We start from the raw sequence: 24227 nt of genomic DNA on the forward strand, positions 1-24227 counted from the left end.
TATTGCTTTCCACAGAGGTTGCACTAGTTTGCAGTCCCACCAGCAGTGTATGAGTGTTCCTATCTCTCCGCATCCACGCCAACATTTATTGTTTTGGGTCTTTTTGATAAAGGCCTTATAAAATGTCAAGGGGTAGGTATGAGGTTGTTCTGGATGTACCATTTGCCATCTCACCAATTGTCATGGATAAGGCAAGAAGGCAACAGAACATCTCAAAAGTCTAAATTCTGATAAGGGTGATGATTTTTGAAAGAAAGCCCCAGGGGATTTATCACTATTTTCTCCTGAAGGTTTAGAACACCATGATTTCATAGGCTCTTTATAGCTGGACATCATCTCAGTCATCTTCTATTCCAGTACTTCGTTTCACACATGTGGTAACTGACAGTAAAGCTCAGCATGTGATATTCCCAAGGCCACAGAGATGAATCGTGACAGAATGAGAACCAAAGCTCAATCCTGGTTGCTCATTTATTTGGAGACAGGGTCTCGTTCTGTTGCCCAGGCCGGAGTGCAGTGGTGCAATCATAGTTCACTGCAGCCTCAAACTCCTGGGCTCAAGGGATCTTCCTACCTCAGCCTCCCAAGTATCTGGGACTACAGGTGGGTGCCACCATGCCCAGCTATTTTTATTATTATTATTATTTTTTGTAAAAACAGTCTTGCTATGTTGCCCAGGCTGGTCTTGAACTCCGGGCCCAAAGTGAGCTTCCTGCCTCAGCTTCCCAAAGTGCTAGGATTATAAGGCTTGAGCCACTGCACCCAGCCACATGTATGGTTATATTTATCCAAGGGTGTGTCAGAATATGCGACACAAATATGTCAGAATATGTCTATGTATGAAATACATAGACAACATGAAAGCACAAATATCTCTGTGAGCCTCTGAAAGGAAGTCGTTGGGAGACTCAACCCAGAATTTATGATAGTAAGGCAATTATTTTTTCCCTAAAGAAATCTTTCATTACTCCTGGGTCATAAAGATAGTCTCCTAAATTAACTTCTAGAAGTTTTACTGTTGTTAATGCAATTATTTTATAGCTAAGATGTTTCCCTTTGATTAAAAACTTTTTGAGGGCAGAAACACATATTCTGTGCATTTAGTGAAGTCACATCAAACTGGCATTTATCATCAACAAATTCAACTATATAGTCTTGGAGAAGAAAAGGGAAATGCAATTAATATAAATAGTATGTGTAGTTTTCCTGTTACTCCAGTTAATGAGTTTATGTTTGACTCTGCAGAAATGTGAGAGATAACATCAAGCTGATTTGGTTCTGTTGGTTTGGGTTCGCACATAGCTCTTTGAGTGTGAGCATCTCAACATGATATATGATTGTGGAGTCTATAAATCCCAAAACCTAGCTATTTCTCAAGATTTTAAGTTAGAATTCTGACTTTTTTAGACTTTAATAATCATTTTTAAGCAATCTTCTTTGAATAATATTTGATCTTATATGCAAAAGTAGTTCACTGATATATATTGAAAAGGAAATCAAATGTACTAAATTTTTATGAGGGGTATTTAATATGTTTAATGGTGTTTAATTACCTGCTATAACAAACAATTCAAGCATTCAACTAATTCTTAAAATAAAAAAATTAAATTTTTTCAATCTGAGGTTTTCTTAAATATCTCAATAATATATTGTATAATATATTATAATATAATCTTTGTAACACTTCAATTTTACATGAAAAGTTTAAATTGTTTACTCAGTTGCACATTTTAAATCAGAATGAAAGGACTAAATTTACCTATTTACTTGAATAGGGAAATTCTCTGGCACATTTGAACTACTTAAAATACCAACATACAAAGATTCTTCAATACAAAAAAAAATTCTCTAGTTTTTGATTTCTTTAAACATTTTTATGCTTACATATTCCTGGGGTTAAGTGATGCTAATCCGCTTGAAAAGGCTTTATTTTCTAAGGTAAATGTAATAACTTATTACTCAAAGGTGTTGGCTAGCACGATGCCTAGATTCTTGTCTACAGTCATCATGCAACATATCCCTATTTAGAGCCAGACAAGGACTTGATAAATTAGAGAAATTGGCCTCATTGTTGTTATAGACCACACCACTCATCTAGCTCATATAACCCAAGTATCTAACATCCTTAGATTCAAGTTGCTCATCACCCAATTCTCTCTGCAACTATGCATCTTTTTAGAAGATATTTGATTGAATTTTGCTTTTCTTGATTCTTAAGATATTTGAATAACTTTCCATGCCACTTTAATTATTTCTGATTTTGATAGAATCTTATATTTTCTCGTATTTTTCTGGTCTGGTAGGACCATAGAATTCTTATAGAAGTAAAATGATATCTAAGGAGTGAGATTTTTCTATTTTACATTAGCCTAAAGGGATATAACAATCAAATTAAATACATAAACCTTTGCATTTATTTGTATTATCTCTTTGGCCTCCTTTTTTAGTGGGAGGTGGTCCTGGATTGGGAAAAAATCTATTTTATATATTTCTTATGAATTGGGAAAATTTGAATTTGGAATTGATATTGGATGCTATTACGAATTATTTGTAATTTTCTTGAGATTGATAGGATATTGTGGTTATGTGGAGAAGGTTTTTATTCTCATGAGATGTGTGCTGAAATATTAATGATTAAAATGTCTAAAACTTTCTTCCAAATGATTCAACATCCACCACCACCACAACAGATAGATGGATGGATAGATAAGTGGATAGATAGATAGATAGAGTAAAACAAAATGATGAGAAAAATAATATCTATTGGAATCTCCGTATCTCTAGGCTGTGTGGAGGCTGTCCTGCTCCCAGATTCTGAGAATAGAACACCAATAATATTGATTTCATCTCCAAAAATAGTAGTCTAATTGTGAGAAGAAAAACTAGCTGTGAGGAGCTCATGGAGACTCTGTGTGTCTTTGTAAATGATTTTGTACATTAAATTAGTTTATATCTTGGATACACCCAAATGAAATTTTTATTATTTCTTTTGAAGTGAACTCAAATTATGCAAGAGACTTCTTTTCTCTCCATGGCAGGAAATACCTAATCTCGCCAAGATAACTCGGGTTTAAAATTTAGTTTCTTTGGGGTAACTATTCAGTAATAGTCAACATTCTCCTCATCTCCCTTCTCCTAACTGTCTCAGGTTTCACGTGTGGAAGGGAGGGCAGGGAGACAGCATAGTGCAGGTTTAGGATCGCAGACTCTGGAGCCAGACTACCTGGGTTCAGATGCCCTCTTCACCACTTCCTAGGGGAGTGACCTAAAGCAAGCTACTTAACCCCTTGTGCTTCAATGTCCTCGCCTGTGAAATAGGGACAATTGCAGCCAATCTCGTAGGGCTGCAGTAAGATTTAAAAGATAATATTGCCAAATTTCTTAGAATAGTGTCTTGCACATAGTAATTTTTGTGTATATTAACAATTTATAAAAAAAAAAAAAAAACTTGTTGTCTTGGCATTGGTGAGGATTTTTGGTTCATTTACCATCTTGTGGTCCTAATTGACCTCAGTGCAGAATTCTCATCAGGTTGGTCTTTGGGTATCACAACATGCCGTTTTTCTGTTCACTATGGTTGGTGTTAACTTATGATCTCGTTCTCAAACTGGGAAAGGCACAGTGGTTTATCCATCTCCTCCCAGTGACTTATACCTCCTACCAGTAGCTACACACATGATTTCTCACTGGTGCTTTTGGTCCTCAGAGCTTCAAACACATCCCCCAGCTGTCCCCTGGCTCTGGGCCATCCATCTTATAGCCATCCAACACCTCCCAGCTTCCCAGCAAGGTAAAACACATCTGATTTTTAAGTTATCTTCTCTGTCTCGCTTGAGAGACATTTATGGATACTTCAAAGATACCCTCCGTACCAGCAGGAAGACTGTATGGGAAGTGATCATAAATCTTCTTTGTCTAGATCTGTCCTATCGCCATCGCCACTCAACTCTCACTTTCCCATGTTGGCACAGGCACTGTGTCAGACACTTCCTACCAGGTTTCAGACAAAAAGCCTGGCATATGTCCCTTCTCCTTTTAGATTCATTGTATCTAGCTAGACATTTTTATCAAAAGTTGAGGCCAGAAAGAAAACCCCACATCAAAGTTTAACCACTCTTAATTTTCCATTCCTCTCCAGGCTCCTTGATGTGAAGCAGAACATTGCATTTGTGACTTATCCTTTCTCACCTCTTCTCTGTGGTTTTAGTACCAACTCCGTGCTCAGTCCTCCAAGCCTGGCTCTGAAAGTGAAGGCCCGGGTATTGGACAGCCAACATTCTCTTTATCTCTAGCAGTCAAAAACCAGTTTTTATGGCTCTTTTCTCTCCTTTGAGTTTAAAGTAAGACTGTTTGAAAGTCAGAATTAGGCAATATTTTCCTTTTCCTAGATAGTCTATTCTCAACTACCTCAAAGGGAAGAGAGCTGTGGGCAACAGAAATGATCAGGAGGAAACCCACCCAAAATAGTATTCCATTACTAATGAATTTCACACAAGGACGGACCATTTGCGGAATTTTAGGGGTAATTCTGTATATATGAGGTAGCTGTAGGATTTAACTGCTCTGTAAGACACTATCCCTCTGCACGTATTAACATTCTCCTGTCAGTACGCAGCATATTTATATAAGACCCTATATGATAACCAACAGGAGCTTGCTCTTACAACTTAAAACAGCATCACTGAGCTGCCTCTTAATACATGTTTCATCTTTTAGATACCTCGATTTCACGCAGAAAAATTAGGTTTCAATGCATTTGGCCCCAATCCACTGATATCTTGGTCCCTTCTCCATCTTCACTTCCATTCCAGTAAGTACCTTGGTCAATTCTTTTTTTCCATCTCAATATATGATATTACCATTTATCTGGTTGATCAAGACATAAACTTGAGAGCCATTCTTGATTCCTTTCTCTCACTCACTCTGCACCTACAATTCAACAAGTGCTGTTATTTTCCGTCCAAAACAATATTTAAATTCTTTTTGCTTTGCTTAACCCCTGGTATTACAATCCTAGTCCTGAACTCAAAGGCCTGCAATGGCTTGCCGTTCCATTTAGGAAAAATGGTGTACCATGATCCCCCTGCCTATGCCTTTAGACATATCTCCTGGCCCTTTCCTCCCCAGGACCACAGACCTGCTTTCACAAAAGTTTCGAACAACATTGACTGTCTCTACATTTCAGAAGCTGCAATGATGCAGTGAGCTCTACCTAGGGTGCTCTTCTCCAGCCCTAATCTGACTAACTCAGATCAATCGTTCAATTCTTGTCAAAGATGGCATTTCTCAAAAAGTCTTTCCCTGACACCTGCATCTAAAGTAGGTTCCCCTTTTATACTTTCTTAAAGTACTCTTTACTTTTCTTGCACAGAACTTCCTAACTATATTTTATAAGTATTTTTCAATGTGTGTGATTATTAGTTTAATGACCACCTCCCTCTTTTGTCACAAACGCTGGGAGGGTAAGGGCCATGTTACGTTTGCTCACCACTGGATCTCCGATACCTGAGTCTGACATTTAGAAACTGCTCAGTAAAAATATGTGGAATAAATAGACATATTAATTAACACAGGAATTTCAAATAGTGAAGGACTGTGAGAAAGTGGCTCTTTTATTCTTAGGCAAGGGTTGACCAAGGTATGATGTTATTTACATTATTCATTAATGGTACCCATGAAAATACTTTTGAATTTTGGGTAGTGGGTTTATATTCAGCCAGAACGTTTCAGGACAGTGGCTTTTGTGATTGGCTATTTCCTGTGCTGTGCCTTCTCCTAAATATTTTGCCCATCATCTCTACTGAGAAAGAAACGTTTTCATTCTGAAATAATCGTACTATTAGTCAATTGTTTAATTAATTAGAGGGAAGTAGGTGATTAAGATAACTACTGAAATTAATATTTCATTATTAATTTGTTTTGATTACGCTTCATGAAAGGAAGAAGGAAGTCAATATACTAACATATCTTTAAAGCTGCTTCAGAAGAATAAAATGTGCAAGTATCTTGAAAAGGAACCTGGTGAATTATTAAGAAAAAGCTTTTAAAATGACTTAGTTCCATCTGTCATTTCACCTACTCCCCCAAAACTAAGGTATGAGAATAAATATTCTGAACTAAACAGTGTAGATCATTTAAATGCTGTAGATTACTTGAGAAAACCCTCAACAGAAAGACAAATGAGGAAGGCGGACAAAGGGAAATAAATGAACACTCACTTTGTGTCAGAGAAAATTGGAGTAGGTTTTTCTCTGAGGAGCAGCCTTTGGCATTCATATTTCCTTATGGTATACATCAGCATCTTTACAGCCATAAAATTTCTGAATGTCTTCTTGATGGCTAAACATATTTCCTTCTTTGTTTGAGGCATTATTCTGAAAGTACACAGTGTGTTTTATTCTTTGTTTAGCAAGACAAGGACACTTTACGTTAAAGAATGTATATGTACATAATAATGGATATTTCGGATGAAGGTCTTATATTTTCATTTTCCTTTTAATATATAGGTTGCCTCTAATGCCCAAGTACAACACAGATATAAAGAGTAGAGAGCTGCAGTCTAGACACCCCATTAGAAAACATGTTTCTTTAGTAAAGACTTGTGGTCCCCAGCACTTTAAAACCAATAATTTTGGAGGGTGAGCTAATATGTCCTTTTTCTAGAGGGAAGCACTTTAATTCTTAGCTGAGCACGACAGTTGCCTACATGAGTGGCTTTAGTGCCTATTTACCTAGGTTCTGTTGGTTGCTTCCAAGCCTGAAGTAGAGCTTCATTCCTTTAGCTTTAACTTTGGTCTCTGTTAAACTACACACTTGTTCTCCTCCCTTTTCCTGGGAACTTTTAAAACTGTTTCCAGCCATTTAAAGCTTAATGAACTGTTTCTGATTTTTTCTTCAGAGCAGGCTTGTGTGGGTGATACAGAAGCGCCTGAAATGAGGCCACGCCCCTTGTAGGGACAACATACCTGTGCAGAGTGGCTGCTCAGTAAAGGAAGAGAAGGGAAGAGAATGAGAGAACTGGGGCATCACTGATGCCAAAGAACTGTTTCATATTTTTGTAAATCTGTATGATTAAAAAAATCAGCTTCAGATTAGTGAAAAAGTGCATAAACCTTAGACTGATGACTAAACACTTGAAGAAATGATGTTTGTTTTGGATTTTCTGATTTTCTTAACTATAACAACAGACCAGCCTATACGAAAGCAATAAAATTAAGGATGTTAAAAACTTTGATAAATTGTTGAGCTCATTTGTCTCTGCAAAATTTATTTCTTGAGAGCAGATAAAGGCACTTTCGAGCATGTTCACTTTTTTTCAGGTCACAGGGGTGCTATTTAATAAATTACTTTTCTCAGGCACTAAGAGCCACCTTTGTTCATCTGAAAAGGTTAATGAAGCTTTTCAAAGTGTCCAAGTTATTCCCGGAGAGTAATTTATCCACTAAAAAAGTCTGTTTTATTTGGGAAGTACCTAAATAGCAAGAAAAAACAGAAGTGCAGTACAAATTAAAGACACATAGATCTGGCTATTCATAACCAAAGATTTTTTTCCCCAAGCTTCATTTATATGGATTGATTGTATATCCCTGACCACCTTATTTAAAATGTCAATATTGTTTCCCCTCCACTCTAGAACTTCCTATTCTTACTTTATTTTTCCCCCAAGCACTTATCATAAGTATACTCTATTTTACTTACACGTTTTAATTCTTTCTGACTTCTCTTATTGGAATGTAAGTTCAACTCAGGTAAAAATTTTTTTCATTGCTGTATCTCAGCCCCCCTGGATGGTACCAGGCACATGTAAACATTCAATAATTACTTGATAAATAAATGCAAGAATAATTCAATATTGATCAAATTTACCAAGTTATTGCCAAATTTCCATTTGATTTAGCATTATATGCATCATTTACTGGAAAGTGGTACCACATAGTAGTTGAGGGTAGTTTCTGGAGTCATAGTGCCTGGGCATGAATCTTGATTCTAATGCTGGCTGTCTGTTTACACTTGGACAAGTTACTTAACATTTCTGTGCCTTAGTTTTCTCTTCCCCAGAATAAGGAGGATAAATTACCCATCTCATAGTTAGAAAATACGTTTGAAGTACTTAAAACACTCTGGTAGACAGCTCTTAAAACTCACTAGTATTATCATTAAATCACTTTTTGCAAAGAATAATATTCTTTATAAACTCATTAATGAAATGGTCATGAAAATTATGTAGATATTAAAAATATTTTGCCTCAATTATCTGACTCATTTACTTCAAAGCATATTTTAAGCGTACATTATTATCATAATTTATTTTCTGAAAATTAGCAGGACATTAATTTTATTTATTCGACAAACTCCAATCAAGTCAGAGTAGTGTAATAATTTCAAAGGTCAAGCACATTTTTAAATTCTGCTTAGCCATTTACTAGGTCTGTGACCCTGAGCAAGTCAATTAAAAACGTTAAACTTTGGTTTTCACATTTGTAATGGGTAAAAATTAAATCTATGTTAGTAGTTGAATATTTAACACAGCACAGTTTGTGGTGTACACAATAACAAATCTCAATAAAAGGAAGATCAAAAAAGATTATTTTATATGTAAAATTTAGAAAACAGTGTTTGTAACAGAACTATATCAATTTATATAAAATTGAGTAAGAATTGAAAGTGAAATTATATTTTTCTGACTCCTAATTTAATTAAATGCAAATAAATTAGAAATTTACACGTTGGAAGGTATTATTTTAAAAAGAAAATTTAATATGAGAAATATTGACATATTTGACAGCAAATCACTTAATATATGACTTCCTTTGTCTATTAATACCATTTTCAGAGATGTGGGTATCTCCTTTTTAAATTAACACTTCTGAATTTCTTAAAAATTCAACACTTTATATGCAATCCTTCTCCTCTTCTCTTATCCCCATCTATTTAAAATTATGAAGGTACTAACTAAGAAACACATATAAAACTCTTGTGCACACATCTTCAAGGTCATTATTATTTCAGAATGTGTTATTAATATTCTGTGATATTGGATGTATTAGACAGTCTTATAAACTACTGTTAGCACCAAAGTAGGGGCGTTGGTTGCTGCACTTAGATGTGGTGGAGAAGGTGGAAAATGCTCTGCTTAGATTTTCTAACAAGAGTGTGCTAGAGCCATAGAGGGACAGCAAGAACCTCAGGTCATTCTGGAGTAGACCACAGAAATCGGGCTCTATTTTCTGACATGGAACTCCACTAAGCCTTTTTAGCCAGGTCGGGACTGGAATACACATACATGTCTGGAATCACACCTGTCAAGGGCTAGGGAGCCTGACCAGCCAGGACACTATGCTTTGATGAGTATAAAGAGTCTCAACATAGTTTCCAAAGCCCAACCAATTCCTTTTCAGAAAAGAGCTTAGGGACTATGATAAGGTAGCATCTCCAAGCTTGCTACTGCAAGTTGATGCTCAGCTTTTATATATGTGGGGGAAATGATGGAGATAAGGTTGAGGATGGGAAATCTGCAAGTTAATAGTTCATAATTTTGTTTTAACTTGTAGGTGGGATATAAAGAGCTCAGAAGTCTCAAAAATGCCATAAGCACTGCCAATATTATAGGGATTCAAAATATGGATACTGCCTATGGAAGAGATGTGCGTATTCTTTTAAAATCCCTTGCTAATGTACCTTAATATTAATACACAGATCAGTATAAATATCACTGTAAATCAAATCATATCATTCAACTAATCAGAGCCATCCCTAGCCCATGGGACTCCCCTGTATTACTGTCTAGCTCCAGAGCACATGGCTTGGCCAAAGGAGTTTAGGCCTGGTCATTGTCCCCTCTACTGGATGCCTCTGCTTGGGGCACAACCTGCACATCAAAATGTGGTGGTCCTGAAACTAACATTTCAATATCTTCCATGTGTCTGAACTATACTATCTTCTTTACACACTTGTACTTTATAAGCTATAGTTATCATCTTGAGCTTCAAATGACAAATCTAGGGAATGGTGGAGAAGGAATCTAAATTCATACCTGCTGATATCAAAGTCAATATATTTTCTGTTAAATCAAGCTGTCTTCTACCTCTACCTCTTATTCATAAAAAAATTGTTAAAGGTTTTAATCTCCATGACGGTGCTATAAGTTTTGTTCAAAGTGCAAAGGAGGGTCCCATGCCTTTTTGGACAACTTTAGATCTGATCTAAAGTTATAAAGCTAAGAATGACTACTGCTCTCAGTAGGCTATTTCAATTTGCATGAGGTTTTCATCCATTTTTGGGAAACACAGATGTGTTCAGTTTAGTCTATAATAATATTTTTCACTGTTTTTATTGTAAGAAATGAGGGCCTCTTCCTTTTTTAAAAAATAATTTTCTCCCTCTAATGCCCATGTTACAAAATATATCTATTAAGCAAATCACATTAATTACATAAACATGTATTACTTTTCAGATGAAAAGATTTATTAAAATCTATATGATTTAAAAAGCTAAAGAAAACAGCTGAGGATAAATGACAACCAAGAAATCATTACATGTGTTTAACAACATGACATTTAGGTAGCTTGTGCAGTAAACTTTCCTATCAGAAAGACAGGGCATTGAATTTTAGTTCCTCTACTTGTTTTCCATGTCACTTAAACTTCCTAAGACTCATTTTTTTTCTCTGTACATGGAGTAATATTCCATCTTCACCCAATCATTATAAGGAATATGAATGAGAGACCATAGGTAAATAATCTGGCACACGCAAATCCTTAGGAGACATCTCTGTGTTGGGAGACAGCAGTGTGGGTGAGAGTTTCAATGCCTTCCGGGAGTTAGAGTTAACAGGACCCACAAGAAGGCAGTGGCAGGGCATGAAATAACTGCATGCGTGGTGGGTTGTACCACTCAGGACTCAACTGCTCTCTTTCCTAGCAGTCTTCCAAAGACTCCGAAAGAGCAGGGCTGTCTTATTCTTTTCGAAGTGTCTTGACAATGGTGCCATGGGTGTGCCCAAGGCAGCCTAGGGGCTGGGTTAGGCATCTGTATGAGCCTTTTGTTTATGGACTGTCACAGGAAATCAGAACTAACCAGACATATGACTATTCTCTCCAAAGACATTAAGTTTGTGCCTGAAGAGTGTGTTATAATACCAAGGGAAGGAAGCTCCTGCTGAATTAATAATTTTTTCAGTCTATTTTTGAAAGTAAACTTATGCCTTCCTTTCCCACATCCTCATCAAAATGACTTTGTTCACCATAAACTTGTTATTTTAAAACGATGATTCAAAAGCAAGATGTATTTCCTTCCTTTTGCTAAAGACTTTATTAATTAGCTAAGGGCAGATCTTTAAGGATAGCTAAAACACCATTTTTCCCCCAAAACCCAAGCACTTAAAATACACTAAATTATTTGAGTAAACCATTTCCAATTTTATTTTCTTTTTGCTTTTTATGCATAGACCAAACCACCAACCCAAAATATTTTCTTCAGTGTACAAACTATGCTCTGAGAATAAGTTGGACTAAAGTGAATTTTTATTTACTTGTTCAACCCACACTCACATCTTTAAAAACACCTTCTATCACTCTCTTCTAAGAATTCAATGTTTTCATATGTCTGTGTCAGTCCTTGTTACTCACCAAGAACAGTTATTGGAGGAACTATGATGTTGTTCACATACATGGTATATGCCTGCTCTTCCTTTTACTTTATCCCTGTGTTTCCTGAGAAAATGATACACAAACTATTGACTTTGAAAAGTGGCAGTAGTCTAGTCCACATTCTTTTGTGGAGAGAAAATTTTTTCTAACATTATTTTGTCATTGAGAGTATTGAGAATTCTCTCAGAATCAAGTGCTGAGTATTTAAGTTGCTCTGACTTTATGCATGTTGGTATTATAAAGTGTAGAGTTGTCTCCAAACTGGTCAGTCTGCCTAGTTATGCTGTTCTAATCTGCCAGATACTTGTTTTGAGCTCTTCTTGTTTATAAGACAGAATTTTTCTTTTGTAAACTTTATGATTTACACCTTACCTTCTAATACAAAAGTCTAGCTTTATCAGCCTTGGACAACTAAAGCCAAACATTAAACATAATATTGAAACATTGTAACCAAACTCCCTTCCTTCATTGCTGATAGTTACTTCTGATAATCCTCATTCCTTTAGTGAGCTTTAACTGCATTGATGCAGACTGCTTATCCAACAGTGAGCTGAGATCAGTTTCAGTCTTTCTAGTGAGTAGGAGTGAAGGCTGGTGATATTCATATGACAAATAACTCTTTTCTAGGTTTTGCAATGGAACAAATATGGTTGCTGCTGCTTCTAACAATCAGAGTGCTTCCAGGGTCTGCTCAGTTCAATGGCTACAACTGTGATGCCAACCTCCACAGTAGATTTCCTGGTAAGTCTGAACCTAATTTATTCTCTAATTGCTTCGGGAAAGAGTGATTATGTTTGGCTATCAAATCATTCAAATACATATGGAAAATGAGGAGCTATCCCTTACAGTAAGTGAATGTTAACAAGTGGCAAATGACAAAAGACAGTTTTCTGGAGTTGTAATTTATATCCAAATTAACATACAAAGTGTTCGTCATAGTTAATATTATTATTAATACAGTGGATGCTTACAGATGTGAAAAATATTGGCTAGTGGGTAATAAAATTGGGAGAAGCTAATTTCATTCAGAGTTTGCCTTTTTTCCTCATAAGTTAATTCAGACTTTAAAACTTCTCTTATACACTAATAGATTTATTTAGGAATATGCTTAAGAAAATGTTTGAAATATTATGCAATACTGAAAAAATACTGTTTCAATGAAATGGTGACCACCACCAAAGCACACAGGTCAGCTTTAGAATCAATTTCACAGAAACTCAGAAATATTATGACATATGAGATTTTGACCATAATGATGGACATTTCCCACAGGTTCCTAAAATCTGCACTCAGTGAGAAGGTACTCAATCTTTCATTTAAGTATTTATTATTTTACATTAGCTAAAGTTATAGAACCACACAGTTAGTTCAACATTTACAAAATAAAGATTAGATAGTCTTAAATACTTTTCCAAGTCTGCCATGCAACCTGAATACCTTTGGCCACGTTTTACATTCTTTAAACCTGCCAGCTTTCCTATGTTTGGAGCATGCTAGGAAATAGTACAGCTGCATAGAGCATTCAGTAGGTGGTCACATAGATGAAGTGAGAGTTCTACATCAGAACAAAGGCCAGCATGTGTCTGAAAGTCTTCGTGAACCCAGACTCGGTATGCAAGTGCTTGGCATACTAAGTAAAATATAAAAGTCATGGTGGGAAATCCCTAAAGGTAAGTCTAGAAAGGTATGCTACTTTTAAATGTCATAAATGAGGATTTTTTATACTTTTTATAATGGAAAATTTCAAACATATACAAAAGTAGAGATTAGTAAAAACAGCACTCACCTGAATCACCCAGCATTGTCAATTTTCAACATTTATACATTTTATTTCATCTCTCTCTCCTTCCTATCACTCCCATCTCTGGAATATTTTAAATGAATTCATTATTTATGCTTTGATATTTATATGTAATGGAAAAGAACTTAAAAATCATTATATTTCATGTATACATCTAATAAACTTAATAATTCCTTAATATCATCTAATACTTGGCCAACTTGCCTCTTAAATCTCCACACAGTGCATTTGTTGGTATGTCTCTTAGTCTATTTTCATTTATGACAGTTCCCCTCTGTCCTTTGCATTTTCAAAATACTATTTATCTCTTTGAGTGACTCGGTCATTTGTCTTACAGAATTGTGACACTTGGATTTGGCTAACTGCAACTGCTCCTCTTCTCTTGTCTACCCTGTAAACTAATTAGAGCTAGAGGTCTGAGCAAATTCAGGTTCAATTGCTTTGGCAATAATGCTTTATGTGTTACTTCGTACAATGAAAGTGTTTTGTCTTTATTTTTTAGGCGATGAAGAGCCATTGAGTATTTTAAAACAAACCTTTTTAAGGGTTTGATGTGGTCACATTTGTTTTAGAAAGCAGATTTTGGGAAAAATGTGAACAATGAACTCAAGTTAGAAGAGACTAGAAAAGCAGAAAGAAATATTACACAGGCGGGGCAGTGGAAGCAATACAAAGGGACAACTATTAAGAGATATTTTTGTGGTGGACTAGGCAGAATTTGAAAAGAGATTCGATTTGGGAGGTGAGAGAAAAAGACAACTAGAGGATAATTCGAACTTGGACAACTGCATGTTGATGCTGCTGACACTAAAAACAGGACACTTGCATGTTTTAGAAAGAAAAGTTTGGGTTTGGAAGTAATAGATTTGAGTCATTTTTAGAATGAATAGTGGCGGCTTCTATACAATAATGGGAAATATGGACCTGGGTCTGAGAAGAGAGTTCAAACTGAAGGTAGAGGGCTGAATCCCCGTGCAGTGAGTGAGCAATGAATAGGTGATAGAAAGATGAAAGGTACGAACACAGGCTACTATTTAGATAACTTTTGTGGTGAAACAAAGAGAGGAGTAACCTGAGCCGGAAATTAAAATGAGAAAAAAAGGTGTTCTTGATTAGAGAGGCCTGAGCATATGTGAGTAAAGGGAGAGTATTCAGAAATTGGACATAGTAATGAAGAAATAATTATATAATGAGGAAAGAAAATATGGAAGAGATCAATGGTACATGGGAAAGAGTTAACCTTGGGAAAATAGTAGCTGTTTCTTTGATTCGGGAGAGAAGGAGAGATAAAGAAACAGTTGGCAAAGGTGACAGATGCTAACTGTGTTCACCGTCTCAGTGTAGTGGGAGGTAGTGGCCCTCATCAGAGTGACTGGGGCCTGGGGAGGGTGGTAAAGCCATGACCCTGGTATGGATGGATACAAAGGCCAAATCGTAAAAAGATTGCTCAGCAGGGAGGATTGAGCTGGCGTAATAGTTACTTAAAGGTAAATAAAACATATTAGTGAGCCAGGAAGTGACTAGGACAGCAAAAGGAAGTATTTATCATATGGTAAGTTAAAAAATTATGTTAAAACATCCATTTGCAATGGCATCAACTGACCATCTGCATCAAAATCACCTGAGATAATTGCTAAAACTGGGGACTCCCCTGCTTCACCCCAAGTATATGATGTCAAAGTACCTGAATGGAGTGTCAGGAATCTGTGTTTTAAACCCTGCAGACAAGTCTAACATACATTTACGGTTAAGAAGTGATAGTATATTCTATTATTTTCTTGCATCCATTATTCTAATTGAAAGCATAATCATGTGTTGGGGAAATATAATTAAAAACAAAATCTCCCAGTCCAGAAATCCTCTCTGCCAAGGTAGTAGAGAAAGAAAACACTTTTATCACTGAGTAATCATTAAACCAGAATATGATGAGCAACACAGGCAATCTCTAAGACAATTGCAAAAACGGAAAGAAATGTCACCCTTTTATATAGCCAGGCAGATAGAACCCATTACATGTATGTTTTCAAGATACACAATAACTAGTTCTCAAGGAAGAGGACTTGACAGTACCATTTGTCATGCCTAGTTCATCCCAACTTTACCTGGTAAATAGGGTGATCATCTGTGTTAACTTATTGCCTTTATCCAGGGGAAAAATTAACTTACATCTTTGTGACAGGAGGTAGTTTTGTCATTTGGAGCAAGGATCACAACAAAGTGTTAGCCTCCTACCCTTACACAGAGACTAGGAGAAGGGGTATTATCTCCCTTGACGTTTACATTTCAAAGAGATGGCTCCCAGGTCCTTGAGAAAGACATTCCTGGGTTGTAAAGCTTATGAAAGTCCTGTCTAGTTTTCAAAAGGACTTATACACATTTCAAAGAGACAAGAAAGTACTCGTAATTATTATACAAGTTTTCGAAAGTAAGTGCTCTAGGAAAAAAGTGGGAGAAGAATTCTCTTCCTTTAGTTCCAGCAGGGAGAATTAAGCTTCTTATTTTTAATTTGTATTTTTCCTTACACACTTTAGTATTATTTGGCTTAGACAACAAATTTCCAAACTTTCCAAACATACGTACATACAGACACCCATTAACACACACATACACACACAGAGTTACAATTTAAAATTTGTATTAAGAAAAACCTAAAATCTAAATAATGCAGAAGTCCCAGGAGAGCATTTAAGTTTGTTATTTAATGCCCACTTTTTGCAGATTGTTTGCAGAAAGAAGATCAGAGCGAACAAATAAAGCCTAAAGATTAATCGTGTACTGCCCTCTTGACTTTCGGCTTCTCTTCCACATCAGGATCACCCTAGATGTCATCAGGACCTCCACAAGCTGCTCCATTCCCAAGCAATGGGACGGAATGAGAATGAGTCTGGCAAAGGAGAAGGGCTATCTAAATGCAAAGCAATGTTAATAACGATGAGAGTAATCATCTCTCCCTATCTGACCTTCGCTGTTTCATAACATTAGAACTATTTTCTTTCATTTCCATGGCATTTATCGTGGGGCCAAGAGAACCACCATGGTCTAATTCACTGAAATTTAAAGGGATATCATTTATTTTTAAAGGTAGTTAACTCTGGAATATCCAAACTAATAGCAAGGAGCAGACTCTTGTACCACTTTTAGTTGTGATCTTTCCAGAATAAAACTCAAAACATAGTTGATTTTCAGAATACTAAAGAATTATTTGGCCAGAGTAAAACATACAGATAAATTCACTTGGCCTCTATGATTGATGGAGATCTTCTGGAACTAGCCCCCTTTTTTGAAAGAGGGTGATATATGAGGGTCAGGCTAAACTTTCTGGCCTCTAAAGAAGTCTTTAATGACAAAGGCACAACCAAGGAGACAAATGGGTTTATGGCACCAAAAACTTCATGGCTTGACACTGTCTAATGGTGAACTAAACAGTTATGGGAAACTGAATGTGAGTCTGTGTTTCATAAGTTGTCATATGATATTCTATTAACACTAATAAGGAAGCAAACAATAGCTTCCATGTATTGAGTACTAGGCACATTTCAGAATTCTCTCTTTTATTCTTAAAAATAACCTACAAAATCTTTTTTAATTCTCAGTTTATAGTAGGGAAACAGAGAATTGGAATCTGTTTAATATTGCAGAATTGGAATCTGTTTAATATAGCAATTGATAGAGATATAAAACTAGGACTCTTTCCATCAAATGACTATGCCCCAAAATGAACTTTGAATGCTTAAGTTTGAAAAAATGATGTTGGGATGGAGAATCATAATGGAAATTACCACCTTAAAAAATCTGAAAAGTCATGTGGTAGAGGAATTTGTTTAGCCTTTTCAAGCCCTGCTTCATGAAGGAAATCTTTTTTTCCAGTAATACCTATTAATATTTCAATGAACACGAGTGTTCCACAGGAAATAAAATTGAGATTCAATGATTTAATCAATAGAATTCATGGGTGAATTAAACAACATGAACTGTCTACTTTTGTGTTAGGCTTTGCTTAGCTATTGCATTGTCCTGTGCCCAAAGACAAAGTGAGTGTGGTTAATGGGAGTAATTGTCCCAGGGAATATGTTCCGGCCCTCTGTGTAGGTCAGAAAGGCTGATTCTCCTGTCTTCCTACTTAGTAGGAAGTTGCAGTCTTCAGGTTGTCAAGAGGATGCCTGCTTCCCACTCTGCACATATGACTGCAATTACTAGACCAGATGAGGCAGAAGAACTGATCCAGGCAGCTATTGTTTATCACATTCTGATTAATCTACAGGGATAAGGTGCAGTAAAGAGAGCAATTAGTAAGTTCAGTGACTGAATAATTCAGGGTCTACACTTTTCTCTGTTTTAATTGCATGAATTTTCTACTTCCTCTGTTTTTATATGTAAAACCCATACGCTTTTTTTGTGCCTGAAAAAGATGAGCAAACTTTTCTGGTGCCAAAGAATTTGAAGCAGCAAGTGAGATTATAAGTCTGTAAAGTTTGCCTCAGACAGGGTATGCATTTCCTGCAGCCCTGGAAACAACAGCTTGCACTTGCTAACGAGAAACAGATGTTGTGATGAAAAACTGAGGTGGCAAGAAACCTGTTCAATATAGAGAGGAAACTTGAATTCCTAATCCACTTTAAATTCTTCATCAGCTGTTAGTACTTTGCGTAGATGAAATATCAATACCCCTTTAGGACTTCTTGCTCTTTTAGCACCAAAGACTCAATCTTGTCTAAAAGCTTGGTGAAAGGAAATGTAACTTTCAAAAAATAATTAAAACAACGTATGGAGCATCTGTTCTGTAGGCAATTTGTAAGTTTATGTAGTGTCAGATATCCCTCCTCTCATTTTAGAGATAAAAGCAGAAATGATATGTAAATCAACCCATAATCTACTAAAAGGGTAAAAATTAGTATTGGAATATTTATTGGAGCCCAGTAAGTAAATTGTTTCCAGGTGAGATTTTCTATGACACTACAAAACACTCTTCAGCATACAGAAAAGGTTCCTCTTACTATATTGAATAGGTTTTTGTTTATACTATCAGTTTTAAACCAATGCTACTTTTAAGTAATACAAACCAGCCCATTGATACAAGCGTGATGATATTCTCAGGAATCCCTGCATCTGAACCGCACAGAACCTCTGCTGTAGATCACCCACCCTACCCTATGTCTTCTTCAGTTGTTTCAGAGTCCCCAGGGTGGGATTGAAACCATGCTCAGGAAAAATCCACTCAAGTTCTTTTACTCTGAACTTCTCGACCACAGTGCCATGGGCACTACCTTTGGTAGACGTGCTTTTCATGAAAACAATGGTCCACGTGTTATAGTTGCCTTTTGAGACGGGCTGTTTTGCTTCCTCCAACTATTAAACTGCTATGGTTTGTGGAATGGGGTAGAGATAGGGGTAGGAGAAGACGTTCTCTTCCCAGTTTTGTTTCATATGTTGCTACCAGAGCCCTAAAATAAACTTACTTGAACTATCTCACAGAGCCTTTTGTGAGCCCTCTTTCCCTGAGATTCAAACCAGTTAGTTCCTCAGACAAAGAAGGCAGTCAGACACACTCTCACCCCCTCAATGATTCTTGTCTTTCTCTCTCCTGTCACTTTTATATCCAAACTTTTCTCTCTTGTAAGCATGTAAACATGCAAATAGACATTTGGTGGGAGTGCTTACCCCACCAGGTGGAATACACCAAGAGTTAGCTTCTATCCCACCGAAATACATAGTTGTGTCTTAGCACCTGCACTGGCTGAGAGACTTGCAATGTTGGTATCACCTGTAAGCTTGTGAGAAATGCAGAAATCAAGCCCCACCTGAGATCTACTGAATCAGAATCTGCATTTTAACAAGACTGTTTGGTGATTCATCTGCACAGCAGAGTATATTAAGTGTTGGTTAAAGCATGGTCCTCATGATGGCCTTGCTAGCTTCATGTTTTTACAAAATCACAGTGTTTATGCCAACTCTAGCTGTCCATCATGCACATACTTGCTATTAATGATAATAGACATCAAGAAATCTATCACTGTTAAAAATTCATTTTAAAAATTCACTTTTTAAAATGAGGTAAGATAGGTAGTCACTAAGACCAATACAGTTAAAGAGGTAAAATACCTAAACACATTGCAGAAATCTATTAATTTAATATTATTTAATGAGTTACATTTTTATCAATTTTAAGCCAGAAACTATCTGACAATAAGGATTTTGATGTTCATCAAAAATTCTGAAAACAGAGGCATAATTTCACTCAGTTGGCAGAGTACAGATAGGAAATAGGACATCTGGACAAACAGTCAATATGAACCCGTATCAATTGTGCACATATTTTTTTGTGAATCTTGGAACTTGATATTAAAGAGTTAGAAACTATGCAGGCTATGAAAGAATTGAATTAAATACATCTTAATAAACATTTGCTTTTTAGGCACTCTGAGAAAACTCAGAACTCTCAGTGAGTTCATAATGTAATAAAAAAGCAAATATCCACTCCCAGATGTTATGTAAGTGATATAGTAGACCCACAGTTACAGTGATATGGAACAGAACACAAGAGGATGATTACACTCCATTGGGGAAACTAGAGAAAGACTCTTAAGTCTCATCAAAGGGCAACTTTGATATTATTTTTGTGTTCTCAGCTTATTTCTCTTTTTACTTGAATGCTCTCTTGGATAATTTCAGCTATTATGACTATTATTGATACGTTGAATATTTGGTAATTCTCAAATTTATATTTCTTGCTCTATTGTATCCCCCAAATATTAGACTCATATTTCCAACTACCTGCTGTATATGTCTGCTTCAATGTTCCATATGTACCTCAGCCTTTTAAAAACTGAGCTCATTGTCTTTTTCCTTTCTGAATTCTTTGTCTCAGGGATAATCCACCTGCTCATCAAAGCTAGAAACCTAATCATTAGTGACATCCCCTTCTCTTCATGCCATCATTTAGTCAATTTATGATAAAATTTAACCAGTTGGAACTATTTCATTTCTTCCTCATAATCCCTTTCAAACACCTCTTCCCTAACAAGACAAGGTTGTACATAGTGTTATTTACAACCCTCTAGAATATCATTATCAGGCTACATTTTAATTGTCCACTTTTCCTCTATAAACAAGTTCCTTGAAGGAATGGAGTCTCTTGTTGATGTTTTCATCTTTAGAACCTAGCACAGAGACTGACATAATATTTATACAATAAATATTTTTTGGAATACTTTGTTGACATGACATGGCATATAGTTTAGAACTAGAAAATAAACAGGACCGGTAGCCTCTAGCTTAGAACAAAACTGATGGCATTGATTTTGTATATTCAATTCTGGTACACTCTTACCTTTTTATTTTACTTTGTACACTGACCTCCAGAATTGCTTTTCATACAGATGTTTGCTTTTTTAGGTCAATGGTGAAGAAATATTTTGAGCCTCTGCACTGTAGTGCTAAGTACCAGCCTACAGACAAATTTTGAAGAGTTGTAATCTTTGTATTGCAGAATATATGTGTGCAAGTAATTTGATAACTGCATTTGTCTGTACTCATTATTCTATAAATAATTAGAAAATGTTAAACATTCTGATGCTAGTGAAAGGAAGTATAGGTCTTGAATTTAACAGTATTAAGATGAGATGAAAATGATTCATTCTATCAAAAGCTAGGAATCTTTAACCTCATCTGAATGCTGCTGGATTTAAGCAAGTTGAGTACAGAATTGTTGAAAAAAAGAACAAAGTTAGATATGCTTATTAGATATGTAAATGGTATACTGCAAATATATTTTCAGTAATTGTGTCTAAAGGCAAAGGTGTAATTAGATGTTCTAGGAATAGAAATTTATTGGGGGTAAAGAAGTTGGATGAATCCTTATTCATAAACATATAATTGAATCCAACCCCTCTTTACTCTTATTTATATGGAAACCACATTCTACGAACCCCAAATCAGGAAACATTTTCATACATGGTGAGATAGATGGTTGACAGTGTGACAGAATATTTAAAATTTGCATAATTTTAGAAAATCTGAGACAGACAAACCCATTGCCTGATTGATGGGTGAGAGGAGTACAGAATATTATTTTTACCTTATTTGATTGGACATTACATTGATTTTAATTCCTATGGAAAGCTTAGCTTGGTTAAAATACCAGAGGGAAAACATTGCTATTTTGGCAATGTAACTGCATATAAACTCTGCAAGCAGACTGCCATTTAACATACTTAGTATCTTTAAACACAAAACATTAAAATAAAACCCCTAAAGATATGTATTCCTTTGTTTTTTTTGGCATTAGCCTGTACTCATTAGGTTGTTTAATACTCGACAATCATTCAAAGGAATAGTCAGGACAGGGATTGGACAGTAAAAGTCTCAAAAAATTTAGTTGTTAAGAGCAACTGTTATTCAGTAATTCTGAAAAAAACTCAACTTTTGTCAGAAAATGCCCTTCGGCAACTTGAAGTATCACTTTTTTCTCCCTCAAAGCCTCACAAATGGTAAAGTTGTGCTGAATGGATGTCTTTAGTATCTACAACCAGGAAAAAATGTGTCCCTCTGAAATATAATAAAAAGTCTTTAGAAAACTGGGTTAGGATAGATTTGAGCAGATCTCTTTTCTCACACTACAAAAAGCCTTTACTTTGTTATCATATCTTCAAGTGGGATCAGCTTGTAGCAAATTCAGTTCCATTGCAGGGGTTACAAATCTTCAGTTATAAAGTAGAAAACAGAAGAAAGCTCTATATCTGGTCCCAGAAATCATTGTCATTTGTTAAGGTATTCTAAGCATCAATTAACCCTCAAATAGAGGTAAGGAAGCTGAAGTCTTTAGATGATTTAAGCTGAGAAGAATCATACCTCTCTTTTGTGAGAGGTATTGGCATATTTATTGACATGTATTCACTTTGGTGAGTTTACGATATATCAAGTAATGCAATGATGCTCATTCTCTATTTCTGAGCATAAAGCAAATTCTTAGTGAAAGCTTTAACAGTTGAGAATTTCATTTCACATTCAGGTAGATGTTTTGTTTCCTTAAAGAGATCATTTTACACGTAAACGTTTCCTGTGATCTTACCTGTGCCTGCGACATGGCCTCATTTCCTGCTGTTTCCTCCTTTGCATTTTACATTTCAATGAAAATGGAACTGTCCATCTCCCACCAGCCTGAGCATGTTTCATTATTCACACTGTCCCCTCTGTGCTATACCTTTTACACTCCTGTAGGTAGCTAACTTCTACTGATACTTCAGACCTAAGCTCAATATCATCTTCTGGAGGAAGCTATTCCTAACCAGCTGGTCTGGGTGAGGTGGTACTTCTTGGCCACCCCATAGCTCTCTGTGCAATCTTTCTGTCAATATGGACCATGTTAATGTGTTCATCTCAGTTATTGAATGAACTGTTGAAGTATAACAGTGCTTGGGTTCAAGCAATCCTTGTTTTACTCAATAATATTAATACTTTACTACAAACAACTTAATCATAAGTTATTGATGTTAACCTCTATGCCTAATTTATACATTTACCTTTATTATAAATATGCATGTTTAGTACTGTCCATGGTTTCAGGCATCCACTAGGGATCTTGGAACGTATTCCCTGAGGTTAAGTGGGGGGATATCATATTTGAGAAGAGGACCACTACTTTTTGAATCTTCTAGAACTTTATGTGATTAATTAGTTACTCATTGGAGTACACCTATCAGTGAACATAATAGCTTTGCTGTCTTCTGGGACTTTCAGATTATTGAGAAGACAAATATATAAATACATATATGACTCTAAGAGAATACAACAGCATAAAACAGAGTGGCATACTTTAGACTTGGAATCAGAGAAGTCTTTGCAAAAAGAAACTCAAATTTGAGACCTGAAGTATGAGTAGGAGTTACCCAGGCAAAGCTTTGGGGTTGGAAGAGCACTCGAAGCCTAAGAAAGAACACCGATTCAAGGCCTTGTTCATAAACCTGTATTATGCTTTCCAAAATGCTCACAGTACTTTATTGAGGAATAATGTACCTATAATAAGATGTGCCAATCTTAAGGGTATGGCTTTAAATATTAACATATATACATGCTCATATAACTCCCACCGAAATCAAGATAGAAAGTATTTTTATCTCCCCTCAAATTTCTCTTGTGCCCCCTATGCTAGATGATGCCACCCCAGGAGGTCACCACTGTTCTGGCTTCTATCACTCAGGATGATGCTTTTAAAGATCTGAAAGCAGTTCAGTGTAACAAACGTAGAGAGCAAGGGTGATAGAAGAGAAAGAGAGATGAGAATGCAGAGGTAGGCAGGTGGCAGATCATGGAGAGTCTTGAGACTCTGGATCAAGATTCGGACATTTGGTCCAAGTGTGATGAGCAGCTGTTGAAGATCTGAGAGTGTGTGTGTGTGTGTGTGTGTGTGTGTGTGTGTGTGTGTGTGACATGATCTGATTAATGTATGAACAGCTGTACTGATTGAAGGAGGTTAAAAGTGGAAAGAAGGCTGGGTGCGGTACCTCACACCTGTAATCCTAGCACTTTGGGAGGCTGAGGCAGGAGGATCCTTTGAAGTCAGGAGTTCAAGACCAGCCTGAGCAAGAGTGAGACTTTGTCTCTACAAAAAATAGAAAAATTACCCAACAGAATGAACAGTAATTCACCCCACTTATCAGTTCTCTCAATAAATGTGAATGGCTTGAACTCCCCTCTCAAGAGACATAGGCTGGCCAAATGGATAAAAAAAAACAAGCCAAGCATCTGCTATCTCCAAGAAACGCATCTAACCTGCAAGGATG

General features: G+C 36.2%; 1 protein-coding gene across 1 annotated transcript in view; it reads left to right on the forward strand.

Annotated features, from left to right (window-relative positions):
- The window catches only part of ZPLD1 (zona pellucida-like domain containing 1), a 62257-nt gene that overhangs the window by 9505 nt on the left and 28525 nt on the right, over positions 1–24227 (forward strand). The window contains exon 2 of the mRNA XM_012652830.1: positions 12276–12389. Within this exon, the coding sequence (XP_012508284.1) occupies positions 12284–12389 (106 nt within the window). The 5' untranslated portion in view covers positions 12276–12283. The remainder of the gene's footprint in view (positions 1–12275; positions 12390–24227) is intronic.

This window comes from Propithecus coquereli, unplaced genomic scaffold, assembly GCF_000956105.1.
Source record: "Propithecus coquereli isolate 6110/MARCELLA unplaced genomic scaffold, Pcoq_1.0 Scaffold40, whole genome shotgun sequence".
Classification (NCBI taxonomy): Eukaryota; Metazoa; Chordata; class Mammalia; order Primates; family Indriidae; genus Propithecus; species Propithecus coquereli.